Raw genomic sequence first — 24,263 nt, forward strand, 5'->3', positions numbered from 1 at the left:
AAAGAATTACAGGATTACAAACATATGAAAAATATAAAAGCTGAGATCCTGAGGCATCCCGGGGAGCCCTGGGACCCCCCAGCCAAGGCTCCTGCCCCTTCCTGAGTCCCTCTCCACCACCCTCAGCCATTGGGTTTGCTGCTCTCTCTCTGCCTGCTCTTTATTTCGCCTCTGAAGTGAAAAGCCTTATTAAACTCGTCCTCAGTCACTTCAGAGTGGCAGACGAGGCTGCCACGCTCCGCCAGCCGCTGATTTATTAGTCACTTCTGCAAGACTTTAATCTACTCGGAGGGTTTTTCCTTCTCTTTTCCCAATTCATAAATGGGTATCTTTATATTTAATCTCTAGTCAAACGACTCTGTACTTGACCTTTAGACTGCTACATGAGGGTGTGTAATTGCCTCTCTCCCGGCCACATCTGCCCACTAGGAGTGGCTGAGCCCCAGGAGGGCAGAGCTGGGATATTTTGCTCACCCCCACTTCCAGGCTCACTGAAATATTATATGAGGATTGTGATGGCTTTGCTGGAAAGAGATATATTTGCTTCCAGTCAATGCAGAAAGGCACCTGACTCCCCTGGTGGGATGTAGAAATAAGTGCTAACGGATCTATTACGTGTGATTTTGCCCTTCATTTATTAAAAAACAGCCACTCAGCCCAGTCTAGCATCAGCCTCCCCCCATCCTGGACAGAGTGAGCATCACACCCCCAGCCCAGTCTTAGATACAATGAAATGCCTTGGGGATAAAAAATATAAAATTAAAATTGTGCAGAACACATAATTTTGGCAAGACCTTACTCTCCCTTCCCCCAGGGAATGCTTATAAACCAAAAATAGTTATGCAAAATTATGCTTTTTTTGTTGTTGTTTTATACTGTAAAAAAGCAACACAAAGTGCTTCTCTGTGTACAAATACTTTAAATATCAGATGTTTACTGGACACCGTTCTGGCTTTTCCTTTACATTTGAAAAAAGCAAATGTCTCCCATGGAAAAATTATGGAAATAAACTAGGGAGAGAGGCTCGTTATTTTTCCAAGGGATTTTCACACCAAGTTTCAATATGCAAGTCACGCTCCCACCATGGAGGACTGTGCACAGATACAATCTAGTGAAGATTTTGTGTACACTGTGTAAAATAAAGCCACTTCAGCTTCATTTTGCTTGTGCTAAGAGCTGCTTAAATGTATTATTCTTCTGCCTCGTCACCAAACAGAAACAACACACAGAAACAGCAGCAAAATTAAATTAAGGGATTTAGCTCCAATTTAGAGCCACGAGAAGAAAATGTCCTGTATGAGACACCTCCAGAGCCTCTGCTGGGGGATCTTTGAGCCCTGCATCAGCTGCGCTGCCATAAGGAACCGTCTGGAAATGGTTTCCAAAAAAAGCCACCCACAGCTTGGCCTGAGGCACATCATCTTCCAGCCTCTCCTCCAGGGGGATGTCAGCATCTGCCCAAGGTGCTCAGTGGCACCAGCCTGTGCTGGAGGGAAAGGTGTCTCCATCACTGGTGGGATTTGGGAGAAGCAGAAAAACCAGAGTGCAGCACATTTTTAAAAACCCAGTTTGTTTTCCATCTCCTGAAATTAATTTTCTCTGTTTTCTTGCCACCATTAAAATGCCAAATAAACATCAGATTTAAAAAAAAAAATAAAAGCAGTATTTCTTTCTTCCTGTGAATAGTAATACACATTGGAAGCCTCCCACACTTCCCTTTCAATCTACAAATCCCCATGTGCTGCACAATCTCCTTCCCATGGGAGAGAACCTGAACCCATTCATTGCTTCCTAAGCTGAGAAGTGCCAAAATTAACCTGGTGCCCAGACACTGGCAACTGGGAATAAAAGGGATTAAACTGATCCAATGGTCTGGTTTGGGAGGAGTCTCACAGCAGCTTAAAACAAGGCCATTGGAAATCCCTGCTCCAGAGGCTCCTGTCTTGGTTTGGAAAGCCAGGTGTCTGCTAAGGAAGGCAGGAGCCTCCCCTGAAATGGAAAAATGTGAACCCCCACCCTCCAAATTGCTATAAATTTTAAATTAAGGGGATCTCAGGCAAAAAATATGGAAGCAGGAATAACAGTTCTTTATTAGGGAAGAAAACAAAAAGATAAAATAAACAATGCAGTGAACCAAACCAACGCTGCCAGGGTCAGACACAGCCTGACACCCTGTGGGTCAGGGTGCTGGCACAGTCCCATTGGAATTGTGGCTCAGCCCTCCTGCAGTGCCAGGGGTGGTTCTGCTGGAGCAGGATCCCGGACAAGGGGGGAGTCTTCCTCTGCAGCTCCAGGGGAAGGGGCAGCTGCTGTTCCTCTGGGAATCCAGTGCAGAAGCCGTGCTGGTGCTGCAGAATCTCAGATTCTATCCAGGCAGGAATGCTTGGCTCCTCCCCTGGGCTCACATCTCCCATGGATGCTGCAGTTCTTATCAGCCCTGCAGGGACATTGCACAGCCTGTGATCAGCAGATGTCCCTGGAGGGAGGAGTGGCTGTGGAAGAGATGAGGAAAACTGCCCCCTGAACAGGAGACAGCTGAAATATAGATGGCAAATGGAATACAACTGGCTTGGCAATCCAGGGCAGCTCCTCACACCCAGGATCCAAGCTGGGAGGGAGGAGCTGGCCGTGGTGGCTGATGGAGAGGTTCTCCCTCCATGCAGGCACACTGCTTTCACTGGACATAAACAAGCCTGGAAAACCAAACATTTGTATTTGAGGGTGTCTTTCTGCACCACCCCAGCCCTGCTGCCCATCAGAGCTGTGGGCACTGCCCTTGGCACTGCCCACTGCAGCAGGAAGCAGGGACACAGCCAGGAGCAGGCAGGACACTGGGAATTGCTATTTCATTATCCAGGCAGGACAGTGGGAATAGTGGGCTCTGCAAATCTTACAGAGACTGGGCTTTGAGGCTGAAATTGTGGGAGATGCTTGGGCTGGTTGCAGGTAATGACATGGAGCTTAGCTGAGAGGTGCCAGGTGAACACAAGGATCATCCCAGCCCCTGAGCCAGCTCAGGGCAGGGCATGGCACCCCCTGTGCCCTCTCAGAGCCCTGCCCAAAGCTGGGATCCCTCCATAGCTCAGGGTCAGCTCATTTTCCTCTGGCAGGCAGATAATTTTCACCTCCACACATTTAACACTCCTCATTTAACATTCCACAGCATCTCCTGTGGGCAGCACCCCCTGCTCCCTCCAGCCCCCTCTCTCTTTCCAGGGCAGGGATCCCCTTGTCCCCACACACATCAGGCCAGCAGGTACAGCCAGATCCACCCACAGCTTCTCACCCAACATTTAAACTTCCTCTGAACGTGCTGGAACAACCAAGAAATTTGCTGTGAATTGGAAATGCACCAGAATTTGCAGGGATTGGGCAAAACAACTGGCTGCAGCTGGCCAAATTAATTCCCAGTGTAATTCCACTGAAGTGGAATGTAACAGGCATTTGAAATAACGTGATCTTTTCTTGCCCTTTGCATGTGTAGAAGGAAAAAAAAAAAAGGTATTAACAACTCATTCCCAATCTTTGCATGGGTAATTAGCCATGTGGGGAGCAAAGAGCCCTGTGCACTGCCAGGCTGGCAGGTGCCCAACCTTCTGCTCTGCCAGTTGGTACCTTTGTTGAGGAGAAAAAGGAGCTGCCCTGGCTGGGTGTGTACAATGGACACGCGCTGGGGCTGACAGGTCACACACAAATCACGTGAGAGTGGAGCAGAATGCCACGGAGCATACCAAGTTTCTTTGTAAACTGGTTCCATGCAAAGATAATAGCGAGCAGAGGCTAATGCTGCAGTCTCTAATTTTCTTGTCTGACTAAGCAGGCATAATTTACACCCATCAGTTGCAAATGGCTTCTCCCACCAATCCTAAAGATAGAGGACTTTTTTTTTTTAAGGGGAAAAAAAAAAAGAAAAAATATGATTTCCTACCTCTGCAGAAAGAGGATGAAAAACACATGCAAAGGCTGTCTGACACAAATATATATTTTCACTCAGCTAGTTCAAAGAGATCATCTTGCAGCCCAGAAACAGGAGACCTTGATGGAACCAACTGGCCAAAACAGTTTCTTCTGTCAGATACGAACACAGGGAGTGATAAAGACAATAATTTGAACTGGTCTTACTTAGTCATTTGCTCCCTGTTGCCCTTTTCAGCCCGTTTGACACGCTGCAATTGTACAAATTCAGCTGCTGCTGCACGAGCCTGACAATCAGCCGGGATGCACGTGGCTCCATTCCACAAGCCCGGGGGATCTGTCACCTCTCAGGTGCCAGGACAGCTCTGTCCCTGCTCACAGCCACGCATCACATCCAAAAAGGCCAGGCAGGTCTCTGCATCCTCCCTTGCTCACCTTCCTGGGGTGGCTCTGCCCACTGGGAGTGTCTGGTCCAGACTCCCAGAGCGCCAGGTTCACACCAAGATGCCCTCAAAGGCAGGGGCTGACCAAGGGGGCCCTGCCAGGGGTGCCCAGTGAGTGTTTGGCTGCACAGGGTCCATGCAAGAGCTGGCACAGGTGGAGCTGCCCCAGAGCCAGGATGGCTGAGCCATCTCCCAAACTCCCACCTCCCAATGCCACCCGAGGGTCCCACAGCCCCGCTGTGCCCTCCCTGCCAGTGGGGGCAGGCAGACCCCCAAGGTCTGGCATCTCTGGTGGCAGGGCTGGGTGCTGCTGCTGGTGCAGAGACGCTGCTGGGTCTGTGCCAGGTGTGTGACACTCTGAGCCTGCAGGGCACCCTGGGACAGAGCAAACTGCGGCAAAACTGGTTAAAATAATAACAACGAGATTCACGCCCTTTGTTATTTCTCGTTCAAAGAGGCTCCATCAGCCTCAGCCACACCAGTTGCAGGTAGGAAAGTCTGGGGAACCTCTCTGGCCATTGTTTGAAGGGTCATTGTGCACTCCCAGCACAGTCCTTGTCTCACCCCCATTTCTGCTCAGCTGGAAAGGGGGAAGAGGAAGAAAGTGGTGCTACAAACACCATGGAAGGAAGGAAGGAAGGAAGGAAGGAAGGAAGGAAGGAAGGAAGGAAGGAAGGAAGGAAGGAAGGAAGGAAGGAAGGAAGGAAGGAAGGAAGGAAGGAAGGAAGGAAGGAAGGAAGGAAGGAAGGAAGGAAGGAAGGAAGGAAGGAAGGAAGGAAGGAAGGAAGGAAGGAAGGAAGGAAGGAAGGAAGGAAGGAAGGAAGGAAGGAAGGAAGGAAGGAAGGAAGGAAGGAAGGAAGGAAGGAAGGAAGGAAGGAAGGAAGGAAGGAAGGAAGGAAGGAAGGAAGGAAGGAAGGAAGGAAGGAAGGAAGGAAGGAAGGAAGGAAGGAAGGAAGGAAGGAAGGAAGGAAGGAAGGAAGGAAGGAAGGAAGGAAGGAAGGAAGGAAGGAAGGAAGGAAGGAAGGAAGGAAGGAAGGAAGGAAGGAAGGAAGGAAGGAAGGAAGGAAGGAAGGAAGGAAGGGCCAATTCACATCTCCTGCCAGCCTGACGTTGGGGACAACCTCTCGTACTGCTCCCAGCAGCTCTGCTGGCTGCAAGCAGCCGATGGGCAGGTCCTGGGTCCCGCTGCTCGGGGTGGGCTCTGCACGGCAGGGGTGATGCCAGCCGCATCCGAGAGCACCGAGAGCGCCCTTTGATCTGCTCAGGCACTCGGGCCCCAGCGGGGCTCTGCTCTGAGCTCCAGCAGGCAGCCCAGCCAAGGAGGGAGTGCAGCACTGCTCCCAGCCCCTTCCCACTCTCCCAGCTTCTGTGGGGCGTCGATGCTCTGGGTTTGACAGGAGCTCGCGTTCTCCCAGCGCGTTCTCCTGACTTTCACAATAATGTATTCAGCAGAACTGGATACATTTCAAACCAGCTATTATACCACGGTATGTTCCAACACAAATATATGCAGTGTAGCGAAGCAACAATTCTGCGAGCGGCGCACAGACTGCAGAAACCCCACATTTCCTACCCCGGACAGAGCAGCCACCCCTTCACCACGGGAATTTATTAGAGAATAAACCTCACAAAAACCTGAGTGGGAAACCAGCTTTGGAATCAGCTGCCCAGCAGCACAACACACGAGTTGGCAGCACTTCCCTCTGCCCCGGCCCCACCTGCCTCCATCCCAAGCACACAAACCCTGCCGGCAAGGCACGAACACAATGCCTCTCCCTTCCAGATGGAATGCCGAGTGGGAAGTGGGAATTTTCCCTCTTCCCTCCGCCCCACAACAAGCAAGATGCAACGCAAATCACAGCGAGGCGAATGCGGATGGCCGGGGTTTGCTTTTGCGGGAGCTGCTGGAGCGTGGGTGGCAGCGTCGCCTCATCCCGGCTGCTGGCACCGAGCAGACCCAAACTCCCCGGGCAAATCCAGCTCCTCCTGCAGCACTGCCGTGCCCAGCCCAGCCTTCCTCAATGCCAGCACGGCTCCCGGATGGTTACACCCAAAGGAATCCTTACAGCATCTAAACTTGCCATTTAAACCAGCAAATCTGCCGCGGCACAGCTGCCGGAGCCAGAATGAACCGGAGTGTTGGAGCGCGGGGAGGAAGGAAAGGAGGGATCCTTCATAATGGATCTGTGAACCGCAGGCTTCAATTCAATTTGGCGAGCCATCAATCAAGCTGCGGGTGTCACAGCGAAGGGCCGGAGCCGGGACGGTTTCAGTAGAGGGCACTCAAGTCCCAGAAATCCGCATTTCCCAGGTATAATCCCTCTCTGATGTTTTAGGAGCCGACTTCGGCACATGAATCTCGGTAATGCGAGCGCTGAGCCTCATAACTCAGATTGATTGTGGTTCTATTAGACCTGATGCATATAAATCTAAACAAAACACATGTGGATGGAGCTAATCCCAACGAACCAGTTTAGATACCATTACAGAAATAAAGAGAAGCCTCTTTTTCTTCATTAGTATTGAAAAATGCTATAGCTATAGAAATGCTTATGTCTCTTTCTGCCAGGTTCATAGTTCTGCTGCTGCTCTAAAGCATTATTCTGATTTGAAAATGTATTTAGTCAATCAGCATTTTCCTCTAGATATTAATAATCTCAACACTATTTTCCACTTTTACAAGTGGTTCCCTTTCATATTCAAAAATAAGAAGTCTTAAATCAGTGTCTTGAGAACACCCATAAATCTACAGCTTTATTTGTAGGTGAGAGGACCGAATTTTTTACGTATATAAAACCCCCATAAGATGTACACAATTTCGAATTTGACCTGTGTAATACCTGGAGCTCTAAATACCACACATATTCATAGTAAAAACAGCAGCACGAAAAATTAACATCCAAATATCTTCTCAACAAACTCAAAATAACGAATCGACTTCTCTTCACTGGTACACTATGTTCACGAGTTATAAATACACCAGAGTTTGCATTAATTGATACACTCTTAAATGATGAATTACCACATTACAGCTATTTTCACAGCACTTATGAACTGGGCAAATATCTTGTATTTTTAGCATTGCTGTAACAAGTCATCAAAAGCCAAAGCCCTTCTGCTACCTTTGATTGTCCTCAAGGCACAGCCAAGGATTCCTGAAGGAAGTCCTGACTCAGCTTGGTGTGAATGCTGCTCCCCAGGCCAGCATCCTCCTGGGCAGCAGCACCGAGCCAGAGCTCTGGGCCCATGAGGAGCTCTACCAGCCTTCCAGGTTCTTCCTGCTTTTGTCCAACCATCCTGGCTGTAATTGTCCATCACAACCTGGCTCTGGCTCCAGGGGAAGTCTGGCCTGGCTGCTGAAGGTCATTGCTCACAGGTCTGCAGCCCCTCCATGGGCAGCAGGTGAAATTGAGTCTTTGTATGGGGCAAAAAAACCCCAAGCAGCGATGGTGCAACACCTGAGAGAAGTTCCCAAAATGCCCTTTTTGTAATCCTGCCACAGAGCAGCCCTGGGATGCCCGGGGTGCTGCCCAGAGAGAGGAGCACTGCCAAGTGACACAAGGGACGGGCTGGGGACAGTGTGGGGACACAAAGGGAGGGAGACACAGCCGTGGTGGGCTGGGGACAGTGTGGGGATGTGGAAAACACAGAGGGAGACACAGCCATGGGGGGCTGGGGACAGTGTGGGGACACAAAGGGAGGGAGACACAGCCATGGGGGGGCTGGGGACAGTGTGGGGATGCAAAAGGAGGGAGACACAGCCATGGTGGGTTGGGAACAGTGTGGAGATGTGGGAATACAGAGGGCGGGAGACACAGCCATGTGAGCTGCTCTGCTGAACACCTCAGGTTGCTTTGGGAAGGAGAAGCCATGAAAGCCCACGAGCAGCCCTGGAGTGCTCCTCTGCCTGTGCCCAAGCTCGACTGCTGTGGTAATTTCTGGCACAGAGCTGTTCCTGTCCTGCCCTGTCTGACCTACACGCAGGAGATGAGGACTGTCTGTGACCTCCACACACCCATCTGCCACTAATCAAATAATTTAATACAAAATAAACTATTTGTGCTGGCTCTGCAGTAGGATCCAGAGGCTGAAGCTGAGGTTGGAGCCTTATCAGTGCCGGATACTGACAGAAAGGCAGGAAGCAGCATTCCAAACTAACTGAATATTTCCTCCCAGCTACAGTTTAATTTAAACTCTCCACAAAATCAAACCTCTACTCCGTGTGCTGGAGTCTGCAAAGAGCAAAGAACAGCCACAGCCGAAACAGCCCTTTTTACCTGCTCCCTCCCAACAGCTTTGTGGGGCTTTTTTATCTGCAGGTGCAAAGAGTCACCAGGTTGTGACATTTAATTTTATAACAAGTTCACAGAAACAGCTGTCCTTCACTTAAGCAGTATTTAAAGAAATTTTCTTCCATGCCCTTTTGCTAAATCTTATCCATGTTGGTGTCAGGAGGGATAAAAATATCCTTAACACCAGCCAGTCTTTTCTGTAACCGTCTCAGCACAGGCAGGGAGGTTCGGGCTGGGAGCTGCAGCCTCGGCCCTGCCCACAATCAACACCAACAATCCCCCTCCTCCGAGACCGAGCTTGTGGCAGCGCCTGGAGGGGGCTGAGCAGCCCCTCTGCCTCGGGGCTGAGGAAGGAGTAAGACGAGGAAGAGGAAGGAGTAAGACGTGCCCTCCACCACGACACAGTGCTGAGACCCCAGGCCACGCTCAGCTGCGCCTTCCCAGCCAGGCACCGGCTCAGGGAGGCACCGAAACATCCCCGGGAGGGGCTGGTCCTGCCCCGCCCGTGCAGCCAGAGACTCTTCCAGCTTTTCCTCATGATCCCGTGCTGGTGAGGCTGTCACACTCCCCGGCCAATCCCCCCCGCCGCTGCTGTGCCATCAGCCAGAGCCCAGACAGCACTGCAGCGGGCACGCAGGGAATCCCCCGCGTGTCCACCGTCCCGCACTCGCTGCCTGCTGGCCGAGGCGACACGCAGCAACTTCTCTTTGAGTTGTAGATCAATAATGACTTGAGGTGTTCCTCCTCCAGTCCGCACACCCCGGCTCCCGGAGGCTGCTCCTGGATGGGGCTCTGGAGCAGAGTGCAGGACGGCGATCAGCATTTCAGGATGCCGAGCTTGCTGCTGGCAAGGAAAATTAAAGAGATGAGCCGATACAGAGTAATAGTATGTTTGTAAGAAAATTAAAGATTTGCTCTTCAGCTGTTCCAGGCTGGAGTTAGCAGACAGCTGGCAAATGGCAACGATTGGAAATGATGGAATAGATCAAATTATTTAAATGAGAAAAAAAGAAATTCACCCTAGCCTGGCCCAGCACGTTGACAAAGCAGCTCCCGGTCCGCTGCACGGGCAGCCCTTTGTCTCTGTCACCGAGGTCATTAAACTCCCGGCTGCGGAGCGCGGGCCGGGCGCCCGCCGCGGTCACCCTCCTGCAGCGGCCCCTCCCGCCCCCGGGACACCGGCCCCAGCCCCAAACCCCCTGCCCGGCCTCTCCCGGCGCCCGCCGGCGGGGACACCGGGACCCCGGGGTCATCAGGGACCCGCGAGCGCTTGGGGGACACCGGGCACCCCGCGATCTGCGTGGCAGGTCTCCGTCGGGGGCAGAGGGAACAGAGGCGCTGCCGGGACCCCTTCGCCATCCCCCCCCGCCCCGCGGTGCCCGCCGAGGGTCCCCTTGGCATCCCGCCCCGCGCCCGCCGCCGGCGCTGCCCTCGCCCCGGGGGAGCGGGCGGGTGCCGGGGTGTCAGCGGCGTGCCGGGTGTGTGCCGGGGTGTGCGTGTGTGTCGGGGGTGTGTGTCAGGGGGTGTGAGTGTGTCGGTGTGTGCACGCTCCACTCCGGGGCTTTGCGCGAGCCGCGCATCAGCGGTAGGAGGGGACAGAGCCGCTCCTGGGGCGCACCGGCAGCCCCGGCTCCGCAGGTGCCGCCCGACCGGCACCGGCACCGCACGGCTCGGCACGGCCCGCCTCGGCTCGGCTCGGCTCGAAAGGGAGCGGCCGGAGCTGCGGCTGCCGCGGGACGGGCCGGCGCGGCCGCTCTAAGATGTGCCATGAGCCGCCCGGCCCCGGCGCCGAGCGGCCGCTCCGCCTGAGCCCCGGGCAGCAGCCGCCCGCGTCCCCGCTGCCCCTGGGGCCGTAGGGCCGCGCCGGCCCGCGACCTCCCCAACGATGCCCCATCTCTGGCCGGCGCTTCGCCGCGTCCTCTGGGAATACTGGGCAGCGCTCCTGGTCGGCGGCTTCTGGGGACAGAGCTCGCACGGGATGCCGCATGTCATCCGGATCGGTAAGGGCCGGCGGCGGCGGCGGGAGAACTTCGGCGCCGGGGCGGAGAGAGCGCTGCCCGGGGCCGCGGCGGGGGATGCGGTACCCGGGGCTGCGGGATGCGCTGTCCGGTGCCGGGGCGGAGGTTCCCCCGGTGCAGGATGCCCTGGCCGGGGCTGGGGACGCGCTGCCGGTGCCGGGGCGGCGCGGCGAGGCGGGGGCTGTGTCCCGGAACGGAGCGGGCAGCGCTCTGGGTGCGAGCAGCCGCCCCGGGAGAGGTGAGAGGGGGGTGCTGGGCACCTCGCGGAGAGGAGAGCAGAGTGCTGTCCCTCTGGAGAGTGGGGTGCTGATTCCCCGGGGAAGGGGGACGCTTTGCTCCCGGAGAGGACAAATGATTTGCCTGTGGAGAGGGAGGATGCTGAGCCCCCAAAGACGGGGGATGCCGGGCACCCAGAGAGGGGGGATGCTGATTCCCTGGAGAATGAGGATTTTTGCTCACAGAGATGGGGATGCCGAGCCCCGGGAGAGGGGGCATGCGGAGCTTGTGTCGAGGAGGGCTGCGGTACCCGGTGCGAGGAAGGCTGTTGAGCCTGCGGCAATAGGGTGCTGTGCAGGGGTGCTTTGACCCAGGGCTGGATGTGCCCAGAACAAGGGACAGACAGCCCGGGGGAGCCCGCGGCACCGAGTCCCGCTGCCTGGAGGATGCCGGTGGGCTGGCTCCGCTGCAGCTGCTGCTGAGGACCAGGCGTGTTTCATTAAATTGCTGAGGTTCTGGGGAAAATTAATTTTTAATAATGTTACATAAAGTAATTGCACAGATAACATCCTGGGAATGAGTCTGCGATCTTTCTTTTCCTAATTAAACGAGATACTTGTTTTAATCATGTCATGTAAAGAACGGCGCTGATTTCTGTTACATCCCATGCACTTTGCCATTGGTACACATTCCCGGGGATTTGCTGTCTGCCCACTAAAAATTACAAGGACAAGTTTACCTGCTTTTTGACGGTTCAAATTTTAACTCAGAAAAACGAGTGAAAACTGAATAGATAGGTGAATAATTTTAACTGGGAAAAAAAAAAGGGTCTTACTCATGCCAGTGCAACTGCACAGCAGCAATGTGAAAGCCAGAAAGAGAAAAATGCTGCTCCTGAGGGACAGGTGCTTTTTGAAGTGAAACACTGTCACCTCCAGCACGGCTTGAAGTGTCTGCATGGCCCAGATCATCTCATGGACAAGGGCTTGATTCCTGCAGGGTGAGCAGCTGGTCTCCCCCAGACTTCCGTGAATGGGGCACTCCAGGCAGATGTTATCCCGTGCACATTGTAGTGCCAGAAATATTGGTGGAAAAGGTTAATGGATCTGCCTCCGGGCCTGTGGCCCTGGCGGCTGCTGAACTTTCACCAGAGCCAAGCTGTTTAGTATGCTCAGCCTCCGCCTGGAACAGCTGGAAATGTTTTGTGCCACACAAACCCACTCCCAGGGAAGCTCGGTGGCTGCTGACAGGGCGCGCTGGGCTCCGCCAGTCCCACCGCAGGAGCGGGGAGGAGGTGTCCTGCTGGGAGAGCCCCCCCGTGTGTCACCAGCCTGTCCCCAGCGAGCACCGCAGTGCCGTGGCGGAGTTTCCCTCCCCGGCAGGTCCCAGGGCTCTGATCGCCTTGGGGGCCGCCAGCCGTGTGCGGGGGCTGTGGCAGCTGGGCTGCCGGGCTGGCAGCTCCTCCTGCTTTGGGCTTGGCAGCAGCGGGCCTGATTCTTGGTGGCCAGAGCCGGCTGCTGCCAGGCTGGTGCTCCGAGGGGCAGCTGCAGCTGTGGCAGATGCTCGCGGGGAATGGGCTGAGGCCGCTGGGGCTGGCGGCTGCTGAGGCTCCAGGGAACGCTCAGCTGGCTCCTGGGGGATATTCAGGCTCAGGAGTGTCCCTGGGGGCTCTGTGGAGATGTTTAGTGTCGACTCTCAGTGCCTCAGTTGTCCTGAAAATGGATTTTCTAGGCTCAAAGCAATTGCACAAAAGGACAGAGGAGATTTCAATGCAGAGATTGCTGCCAGCCCTCCACGAAAGCGCTTGGGTCTGCTGCAGCTCTGCTCCCCTTCACCGGGCAGGGAGGGAGGGATGGAGGCTGGGAGGGAGGGATGGAGGCAGGGAGGGAGGCAGGGAGAGAGGGAGGGATGGAGGCAGGGATGGAGGCAGGGAGAGAGGGAGGGATGGAGGCAGGGATGGAGGGATGGAGGCAGGCGGGCAGGAAGGGAGGAAGGGTTGCTGTGGCACTGCCAGCACTGCCGTGCCTTCCACAGGAACGGTCTCGCTTTACCTGCTGAGAAATCCCACAACAGTCAGCCCCTCATCGAGCCACCTTCTTGATCAGTAAAGTGAGAAACTTAAAAGATCAGAAAAAAAGGCTTTAATCGGGGCTGCAGGGAGATCTGTGTTTACCTTCTCTCTCAGCTAAAACTGGCATCATTTTGTGACCTCTTTTTCAGCCCACTGAAAAACTGCAGCTTCTTGCCCTGCATTAATTTGTGCAAAGCTGCCCTGGCTTTCAAGTAATTATTTTAATTATTAGGTTATGCCGAGAAGTGCAGAACACTTAAGTAACTATTGGTTTAGCACTGAAAATCAAACCAGAGAGAAAGCAGGTAACTTCTCAAAGCTCTCTTTTTTCCCTGTGAAGCTGACTATTAAAATAAATACAGGGAGAGATATCTAAGAAATGGAAGAAAAAGCCAAAAGCGCTCTTTCTCCCACCAGTAAAATATAAATATTTAATCTACACATCTAAACATAATCTATACATGCACCCGTACAAAGAAAATCTGTGCCTTGGTACAGGATGCGCTTTTTAAAGCAGGAGCTGGTATCTGAATCTTATTCAACAGCTGCTCGGTTATTACACAATCTGTTAAATATTTGAAAAAGCCGTATCAGAAAACACCACCCGAGTGCTCAATTCAGCTCCAAGTTCCCTGGAGCAGAGGCAGAGGAGGGTGCTGGTGTGAGGAGCTGCTCACCCCGCCGAGGGATCCTGCGCTGCTGCCCGCCCTCGCTGCGGCTGAGCTCCGGCACATCACACCTGCTACCAGGAGCTGCGGAGCATTTGCAACGTCGCAGCTAAAAGGAGTGCCAGCGAGGTGTTATGGGGCCGTGGAGAGCCCATTTGGCTAACCTGCACTCGGATTAAAAAGCAGATTAAACGCACAGACAGAGCCCGATGCCATTTTGTAGAGCTGGTGGCACCGTCCCTAACAAAGCAGGGCGGGATGGGTGGCGCAGCTGGAGCAGGGCTGGTGGCTCCAGCAGAGCCATTCCAGCCTTCTGCTCTGCTGAAGCACCATCAGGAATTCCTCCGAGTGACTCTTTTGAGGGATTGTGTGTTAGTGAGACACCCGTGCAGATTGGATGCCAATGGGATGGGATCAGTAAATTGTAAAGAACAGACCCTGGCACCGGGCAGGGAGCAGGAGCTGGATTTGGAGAGTCCTGAGTGGGTTTGAGAAGGTGACACCACGCTGCCCTGCTGCCATCACTGCCCTTGGCCACCCACTCCTGCCAGGAGTGCCCCTGGTGTGCCCCCTCTGTGGGCAAGGGTCCCAGCCCACCCCTGGGTCACCCCAGCCCAGCTGTGTGCCCCTCTGCAGGAGGAGTGTGCCAGGCCAGGGAATGGGTTCATTTTCCTTGCTGCATTTTAAAAGGCATCACCTCCACATCTGTGTCCTCACTTTTGTGCCAGGTTTTTTACTGAGGTTCTATTCCTGCTGATATTTGTGGCAATAATCCCACCTCAAGCATGTCTGACAGTCCCACTCCTGTGTCTCCGAAGTCGCTGTGAGCAGGATCAGTCTCCAGCAAAGCTTTTAAACAAACAACCCTGCGTGAGGAATTTATCGGATTTTATTTCTTGTAGTGTCTCTCTAAGCTGTGTTTGCATAGAGAAGGGGTCAGAGCATTGATTGTTTGTATGATTTGCAAGTAACACAGAAAACACAATCAAATTGGAATCCGTGTGAGAAAAATATCATTGATTATTTACACAAATACATAGAAAACAAATTCTGTGGATAATTATCCTGCTCTCTGTGATTGGCTTTTCTGAGGCTTATTATGCTTGTCAGGAATTTTATTTTGAAACCACCTTCCCACACTCTGCAAATGAAGTTGTATTTTTAAAAATAAAGCAGAAACAGGCTTTTCCAGGCTGAAAAGGCAGCGCCCAAGGGCTGGGAGCTGCACAGCCATGGGGGACATGAAGGCTGGAGTGGGAGCCCTCAGCAAGGCAGCTCCAGGGTTTTTCTGCCCAGCTCATGCCTGGTGACCAGAGTGGCCAGTGTTCTTTGGGGAGGCTGGCAGGGGATGGCACCAGGGTGGTTTTAAATCACTTTTATTGCCTCTGTAGCTTCTCCTGCATTCCCTTGGGCATTTCTGTGACCGTGCACCCACTGCTCAAGCATTTCATGGTTGATAAAGTTATTTCAGGTCACGAGACGCTTTGTGTGTCAGATAACACATTCTGGTAATTTCAGCAGGATAGGAGGGCGGCAGTGTAAATTGTTTGGTGGTAAATGAATTCTGAATACATTTGAATAACAATGTTAACTCTTTATCGCAGAATAGTCTAATTATTTGATCTTGGCATTCTCTCGAGAACTTCATACAGGAAATTAAGATCAAACCACATAGCAGAAAAGAATAGACTCTCATTTATCACGAGGCAGGAGAGACAGCAAAGCAGACAGCTCCGTGCTGGGCTGCTGCCTCGGGGCACTTGGACACCCTCGGGCTGGGGACAGCAGGGTGTGGGCACAGCCTGAGGGGTGAGGGAGCCTTGGGGGGCTGGGTGTGCTTGGATAGAGGTGGCTGCACATCTCGGGACACGGTGACACACACCGGGATACCCTGACACACCCTGGGACACACTGACACACACTGGGACACACTGACACAACCAAGACACACTGAGACACACCAGGATACCCTGACACACACCAGGACACAGTGACACACACCGGGACACAGTGACACACACCAGGACACAGTGACACACACCGGGATACCCTAACACACCCTGGGACACCGTGACACTCACCAGGACACTGTGACACACACTGGGACACAGTGACACACCTGGGACACACTGACACACACTGGAGCACACTGACACACGCCAGGTCATACTGACACACACCAGGACACACTGACACATCCCAGGACACACTGACACGCTCGCTCCCGTGGCATGGCACCTCCTCCCGTGCTGCAGTGTCACCTCTGGTTTTACCACCAGCAGGTGCAAATCCTCCTCTTTGACCCGAATCTCTGCATCTCGGGTGTTTTTATTAATGAGAGTGAGCAGGGGCTGCTGCTGGGAGGAGGTTCCTGCAGAGCCTGCCCGGCACAGCCCGCACGGAGCGACGCTGAACTCATTCTGTCTCGGCAGAGCCGGCTCCCTTCTCCCGGGCAATGAGGCGCTCTTGGGTACAGAGCAGCACTTCCAGGGAATTAGCGCTCCTGATGGAGACCCAGTGCTCCTGTCGGAATCAGCGCTCCTGTCGCGATATGCGCTGGCGCCCAGCCGGGCCCGGCATCGGCAGAGGGCAGTGCCCCGCCGCGGCTCCGCACCTGCTCCGGAGCAGCGCGCCGGGCCAGCCGAGCTGCTGGGCATGCTGGAGCCTCCTCCCGGGGCAGAACGGATTCCCAGCTCTCGTACCGAGCTGTGCCAGCAGAGATGCTGAAGTCCCTCCTCCCGGGGCAGAACGGATCTCCAGTGCTCGCATCGGGATGTGCCAGCCGAGCTGCTGGGGATGCTGGAGCCTCCTCCCGGGGCAGAACGGATCTCCAGCGCCGGCACCGAGCTGTGCCAGCTGTGCCAGCTGTGCCAGCTGTGCCAGCCGAGCTGCGGGGGATGCTGGAGCCTCCTCCCAGGGCAGAACGGATCTCCAGCGCTGGCACTGAGCTGTGCCGGCAGAGATGCTGGGAATGCTGGAGTCCCTCCTCCCGGGGCAGAACGGATCCCCAGCTCTCGCATCGAGCTGTGCCAGCAGAGATGCTGGAGTCTCTCCTCCCGGGGCAGAGCGGATCTCCAGCTCTCGCACAGAGCTGTGCCAGCTGTGCCAGCAGAGATGCTGGAGATGCTGGAGTCTCTCCTCCCGGGCAGAGCGGATCTCCAGCTCTCGTACGGATCTCTGGAGATGCTGGAGTCTCTCCTCCCGGGGCAGAGCAGATCTCCAGCTCTCGCACGGAGCTCTGGAGATGCTGGAGTCTCTCCTCCCGGGCAGAGCGGATCTCCGGAGCTGTGCCAGCAGAGCTGCCGTGCTGGAGTCTCTCGCGGAGGAGACACGGTGGCAAACCCGCCCGGCGCGGTGTCTGCAGCCAGCGTTAAGCCTCCTAATCCAGTGTAATGTGTGTCTCCCCAGCTTCGCCATCTCCTTCCCCTCCTCTCGGCTGCAGCTTTACCGCGATGCTGTCTGGCTGTTCCTGCTCCCTGTGCACAGCAAAGGACGGGCGTGGAAGTCTCTGGGAAAGGCAGATAGCGAGTTGAAAGCACCAGAGCCATGGGCGAGGGGGTTAGAGGCAGATGGTGAGAGGAGCTGAGGGCTGAACGAGAGGATAAGTGCTGCTCTAGGGCAGGAATAGATGTGGAACACGAGTGCTGTGCCCCTTAGAGAATCCAGCTCGGTTTGCCAGGCAGGGATTGTCGCAGTGTAGGCCGGTGCAGAGGGGATTTAAATGGGATGGGGGTTCATGCATTGATCCATCGATTCGTGTTATTGACAGTGAAAACAGGGGTGATGTGCTGCTATTTACCACTTGTAATAAAGACTAAAATAAATGCAGGTCCTTAGCACAAGAGAGAGCTCTTAAAGCAGGTGGAGGGCTCAGCTCATTGCTTTGTCATTGCTTCTGCACCAGCTTTTCTTTGTGGTTGCATTTTTAACCCCTTCTGCCTCCTCTCACCCCCCTTTGCTGTGCTGCCCCCGGGAAGGCACAGCTTCACTGCTCAGGTTTGCACTGTGACGCTCTCACCACGCCAGCATTCCCTGGATCCTTGTGCTTTAAATCTGCAGCGAGACACTGAGCATGAACACACAAATTTGTGACTGCTCTGTTATTTCTGGCAGGGAAGATCATCAGGAAAACGTGGTTCAGCTGCAAACGGCTGAGGAGAGCGTGGGGTACCCCTGCGTCAGAGGCAACCCCAGAGCTGCTCTGAGCTTCCCCCACGCTGCTCAGCTCTGCAGCACTGGCAGGAAGAGAGGAGAGCAGACATCAGCCTTGGGCACCACACAGTATCTGTATTATTTAATGCTTTAGTCCCGGGACCTTGTAAGACATTGGCTTTTTTGCTGTGTCCCAGCCAACAAACTGCACTCCCTGTGTGGGGTCAGATTCAGAGAATAAAAATCAGAAGTGGGAAGCATTGAGGGAACAACTGGCACATTCTGTATCAGATCGTTGTGCCCGGGACATTCAGCACAGCGGTGTGACCTGGAAAGCAGCAGGAGGGACTGGGCTTCCAAAGGCACGGACCGTGTGGGGACGTTTGGAGAAGTTTTTAAGCAGACAGATAAACCAAAAGCTTAGACAAGACAAAGACTTAAAATTACATAAGTGTTCAGACAAATTCTTGAATTTGGGCCTTGCACTTTGCTCATTGCTCTGGCAATTGGGCACTGGGGATCCCCTCTAAGGGGTACCCAGCTCCCCTGGCACTGAAGCACTCAGTGTTACACAGGCTTTTGAGACAAAGTCCAATTTATCCTTGGTGCCTGCAAGCTTCAGAAGCACCAGCTGTGTGGAATGGTGGTTCCTGCCTCCAGTAAGGACTGGGATGAGGCCACTGACTGCCCTGGCAGAGGCCACTGGGCACTCATTAGCTGGTAATGACATCTGATGGCTGCGGCATGTCCTTTGTTCATGGGGGACTTGGGGGTGAACAGCCCAGATCTCTGAACTCACCAGCTCCCAGGTGAGTAGGAACATACCTCATTCCTAAAATAACAGAGCTGGTACTGCAGAACCCAAACTTGATTAGAGCTGTGGAAGTGTACAGGGAGAGGAGAGCCGGCGTCGCCGTGGGCGGCTTCCCCCCACTCTAATGAATAGATGGCTGTCAGCTCGCACTCTTCTCCCAGGATGGAACAGTAAATAAAATCTGGTATAACCCTCAAATTTAGCTGAGTTATGGCTGTCTGTGGGGACTGAGGTGTTAGACTTGTTGGTTAGCTCTGCAGTGAATTCAAAGCACTCTGAGGGAAGTCACCGCAGTGATTTTAAATTCCACCCCCTGTGAGACACTGTGCCTGCCTGGGTGCTTGGGCTGAGGGGGATTTTTCCTGGCTGCAGCAGAAGTTTTGTGCTGGGAACAGGGTGGATTCTCTTCTGAATGGAACAAACAGCCACGGCACCCACTCAGCAGAGACAAGGCTGGATGTCATAGAACCTCAGAATGCTTTGGGTTGGAAGGGACATCAAAGCTCAGCTCATTCCACCCCCCTGCCATGGGCAGGGACACCTTCCATTATCCCAGGCTGCTCCAAGCCCTGTCCAGCCTGGCCTTGGACACTTCCAGGGCTGGGGCTGATGTACCCCTGGGGCTGTCAGATCACCCACCCACTGCTGGCACTAGTGTGGGAGTGTGCCCCCCAATGACAGAGTGGCAAAGCTAGCCTTTGTCCCCCAAAAAAGGAAAGAAGCCCAGAAGTTTCTCTCAACGATCAGGTGAAAAGCCACCTCATAGGACCTCAGAGACTTTACCAAAAACTCGGAGTCATCTAATTGGATAGAAGCCAAAAAGTCCCGCCTGGCCCATCAGGTAGAAAAGAAGAGAACAAAAGAACTAAGAGGCTTTTGTGAGGTGTTCATACTAGGGGCAGACCTCTGTAGTTGGCTCGAGTTTTTCTGTTTGTTATTTTGCCTTTTATTAAACCTGTTTTGTTTCTAACACTGCAGCAGAAGCCATCCTGCTTATTATTTGCCCCCAAAGTAATAGCTAAGCTATCCTTGGGTGTGTTAGGTTCCCTTTTGAGGGTTTATAAGACCTAGCCTGAGAAAAAGAAACCTAACACGTGAGGAGCAGCCCCTCAGCCATGCCAGGGATGTTCCCTCCCTACAGACCTTGGGACAGACACCAGTCCTTTAGCACTGCAGAACTCCCAGATGATATTCTTTTATCGGATGTGCAGCAAAAGGTACATCATGATTAGCCTTAAAAGCTTAAGCTTTTTCTTTGCCTGTGCAAGACAGATTTATAATATTTTCCCTTTCTTTTTTAACACTGCATTCTTAGCGCAGACAGTGATTTATTGAACAATCAATTTCCTTATCTACGTAACACATTCAGGTGATCCATCAACGCCAGATAATCAATCCAGCTCGGGATTTTAAGTGTATATATGTATACTTGTATATATATTTTCCTCCTGTACTGTTGTCAGGCCAAGTAATGTCTCCCTTTCTTTGCTCCTTTCCTTTCCCAGTGACTTCTGTTTATGGTGTGTAAAAGAAACCCCCCAACATTATATTACACCTTGTAAGTTTTACGGTACTTGAGAGGTTTATGTGCTATGAATGTAAAGGGCAATGCAATAACGCAAAGGGCAGTGAGACATTTTTAAGCGCAGAAGGATATACACAGAGCTGAGGAGATAAATCTGGGTGGATAATCGTCCCACTGTGTCTCTCCTATTTATGAGAGGGAAAGACATTCACTGCAAATCATGCTTCAGGTCACTCGTGCTCTGGTCTCTGCTCTGCTCTGCTCTGCATTATTGGCTGCTTTAACTGCTCTTAATCTGCTTTGGGGTCTCTGCCCTGGTTTGGAGCCGTGTCCTGGCCCAGCAGAGGGGCTCAGCCCAGGTGGGGTGTGATTCCCCATGGCTGGGGTGGTACATTGGTACAGCTCAAGGACTGGGGTGAAAAACGCCAATCGCTTGGTTTAAAATTTTTAAAGTTTAATAGTAATAAAATTGTTATAAAAATAATAAAATATTAAAAAATAAAATAAATTATGTATATTATATAAATATATATTAATATATATATAATATATATAAATTACAGCAATAAGAATTTGGACAGTCAGAGTTAGGACAATAAAGGACAATAAAAAAGCAAAGAATTACGAACCTTCGGATGCTTTCCTCAAAAAAGCATGGCTCGCTAACAAAGGATTAACCCTTAAAAGCAATAGCCTGTTGCATATTCATATATCTCATACATGATGCAAACATTCCTTTCAAACTAGGGATTTTTCTGTTTATTTCTGTCCCTCTTCATCTTGCAAATCATGGTTTGGCTCTGTGGCGTCTGAAAGGAGGTAGAAGGAGCCTGGTTCTTCTTGAAATATTTTTTCTCTTGGGATTTTAATGTCTTGTTGCTGTTATCTCTGTGTGAAGAATTTCTTGATTATCTTATCCATTCCTTGAGCTAGTTAGAAAAGCATCTTACATCTCATAGTTTCTATTTTAATATTATGTTGTAGCCTAAAACTATATTTGACACACTACTTAAAAGGATTAATACAGCATGACTTTCTAACATAACACATATAACATTCATTTTAATATTTGCAAAAAGCCAATCATATAATACATGTTTTTCACAACTGGGGTACGTGGAATTTGATGTGGAATGTCCTCTGTGATATAATATTTGATGTGTCTGTCCTCTGTGAGTTGGGAAAGGGCTGAGCTAGGGAAGGAACTGTAGGAGGGATTAAGAGGAGTCCCAGCTGCCAAGTCTGGAGCTTATGGTTGGTTGAGCTGGGAAAGAGGAGCCTGGGCTCAGCCTCCCACAGTCTGGGTGTTCAGTGCTGGGGTTTGGGCTGTTCTGAGAACAGGTCTGGGAATTCAGCTAACACTGTTCCTGCAGGAGAGGAACTTCTCAGGGCATTCAGATTTCTGAAACAATCAAGCCATGAATCCCTCTCAAATGTGAATATTCAGAATTCAGCATTTGCAATTAGCAGTAGAATTGGAGATGAATTGCCATTACTTTCAGAGGTCAAGATAAGTTGCATACAAAGGTCACTGTTCCATATGCTTGGTTCAAAATCCAATTTGTTTTTTGGGCTTACGATGGCAGAAACACTGATGATTTTGCTATTGCCACATGTTAGGTATTTTCCGTGCAGGAAAAGACTTTGCTTTAATTACTTTCAGTTTTAACTGGCTGGCACAGAGCTGAGATTTCCCTGATTTGAAGCATCTCATCAAAAGTTGAGAACTGAAAACCTCGTGGTGTGGCAGAGCCCCATGGAGCTGCCAGGAGTAGGAGCTGGTGGCTGCTGTCCTGCTTCCCATGGTGACAGCAGCTCTCCAGAATGTCCCTGGGGTGGGAGGAGGGGAGAAGAAGCTGCAGAGAATCCTCAGAATCCACGTCCCTCCCATCCACGCAGTTCTGCAGAGCCCAGCACCTCCTGCAGCTCCAGGTGCTGTTTCTTTCAGCAGCAATGCCATTACCATTTTAAGCTGAACCAGGGACCTGTAAAAAGGGTGTTCTTGGTTTACATCTCTGGTCTATAAAATCTTAAGGACCTGCTCTTTTTTTATAGGGAAAGAAAACCATTTTCTTCCTCATTTTATGCACTTTTCTTCTTGTGATTTTTTATTTCTGCAAAAGCAGTTTTTGTCATCTTTGCTTAGACAAAATTCAAAGTAAGACCCTGGATGTTTTGCTTCAGGGTGGCATCTCAGCTTGGCTCATAATATTTGAATGGAAATAGGATCTGCAGTTTTCTCTCCTATTCATCTACATCACAGCAAAAGGGTTGTCTGGAATGGGTGTTGCAAAATCTTAGATGAAGCTGATAATATTTTTTAAAATGCAGGGCTTGTCCCTGCACAGTTGGCCAAATTTCCCTTAGGTTAAAGTTACAAATAAGATGTTGCATACAAGAAATTCTCAGTTCTTTGAGCAGCTACTTCTACCCTGTGGTGCATTCCAATAGCAAGAACTGACTTTGGATGTGTGCCCATCTATTTATAAAGGATCAGTAAATAAAATAGTTAGAACCATCTTTACTTAATTTTCTTAGACATTAATGCAGTGGTTTCTATTGGAGTGCTTTTCTTTTCTGCAGTGCAACTTCATCCATGAAATGTGGCAATTTCAGTTGCTGCATCCATTTCCTCCAGCTGAAGGGAGAGCAATTGGCACAGAGCACCCAAAATCCAGCCTGAGCTGCAGATCTCCCTCTTTACACTTTGGATTTGCATTTACTTTATAATTTTTCCGAGGCAACTCCCACAGAATTGATTGTCACTCCCTTTCCTTCTCTTTCCTACTCCAAGGATCACACACACACACTTGGTGCCCCTGGCACAGCCACTCCCTCTGTGACTTTCAGCTCAGATGCTGAACTCCCCTCCTCATCCCCAAGCCTCAAAAGTGGAGGGAAGAGATGAACACAGCTGAAATCCTGAACAAGCTGTACTTCCTGGTATTTTAAGAAAATGCTGAATTTTAAGAAAGCTCTGAGTTTCCTCAGCAGCTGGATGAGATTTTTTGTTTGGGAACAGAACCCCCAGAACGTTCCTGGCTTCCTAAAGATCCTGGGAGGTGCCACCAGCCTGGGTGACAGCACTGGTGACACTCTGAGCACCCACACTGACCCCACCACCACATGCACATGACTTAAAGGGAAGTTCCCCCCAGCCTGGTGCCCGTGGATATTTAATGCTGGCCCAGGCACTTGGTCTCTATATTCTGTGTTATTAAGGTCGTTCTATGTGGTTACACGACTCTTTGTGCTCTGTGAGTGTTTGTGGGGAAACCAATTTCCATATGAATTATGGAAGTTGATACCAACAGGGCTGTAATTCGTAAATTGTTCTGACAGCAACATTTTGTAACAGAACACAGAGAAACCAGGGTAATAAAACTTGCCATTAAGGGAGTGGACTTGTGAGTCCTAGAAAGAAATCTTGTCCAAGGATTATTTATGATCATTGCACACCAAAATGTGTTTTTGCATTTTTATTGCTGGCAAATTACTTGTAAACCCACCAGGGAGCTAATGATTTTTCCTCTGAGGCCATGCAACTTCGTTTTGGTTTATATATATCCATTTTTGCCACCAGTTAAGCTGTCACTTTTGATTTAGATTAACAATAATTATTTCAAAATAGCTCAGGTGTTAAGGGGTTAACTGTCTTTTGACTCCAGCTGACAAAATCTACAGGACAGTGATTCCAAAGGAGAAAGGTGGTGCCTGGGCAGGTTTTCCCTGGATCACTGCAAAGGCGCTAACCACCTCTAATGGGGAGCACGGATTATTTATGTTCTTCTGCAGCTCCTCATTAATTTTTCAGAGCACTTGCTTGAAGAGTTCCGACTTCTGGGCTCCTTCATTAGTGTTACCTGTTCAACAGCGTGCAGCAGGGGAGGTGACACTTCTGAAAGGAGCATTTCTGCTTTCCAGGGGGGGACAGCAGCAGGAAGCTCTGCACAGGGAGCTGGGAGCAGGGACAAGGTTTTAGAGAGGTTTTGACCTCCCCAGTGGGGCTGGCTGGTGCAGGGGCTCAGTGGCCTGAGCCTGCCCGTTACTCCTGTGAAAAATGCCAATTACTTGTTTTTAGAATTTTAAAAGTTTAATAGTAATAAAATGGTTATAAAAATAGTAATATAATTAGAGTAATAAAAATTT

General features: G+C 51.6%; 1 protein-coding gene across 2 annotated transcripts in view; it reads left to right on the forward strand.

Annotated features, from left to right (window-relative positions):
* Positions 1-10,276: 10,276 nt before the first annotated feature.
* Positions 10,277-24,263, forward strand: part of GRIK3 (glutamate ionotropic receptor kainate type subunit 3) — a 116,657-nt gene continuing 102,670 nt past the window's right edge. Inside the window, exon 1 of one of the 2 annotated variants that reach the window (XM_064398689.1) lies at positions 10,277-10,650. In XM_064398689.1, coding sequence (XP_064254759.1) covers positions 10,536-10,650 — 115 coding nt within the window. In that variant the 5' untranslated portion in view covers positions 10,277-10,535. The remainder of the gene's footprint in view (positions 10,651-24,263) is intronic. The other variant, XM_064398688.1, reaches the window with a different exon arrangement.

Source organism: Passer domesticus, chromosome 24, assembly GCF_036417665.1.
Source record: "Passer domesticus isolate bPasDom1 chromosome 24, bPasDom1.hap1, whole genome shotgun sequence".
NCBI classification, from domain to species: Eukaryota; Metazoa; Chordata; class Aves; order Passeriformes; family Passeridae; genus Passer; species Passer domesticus.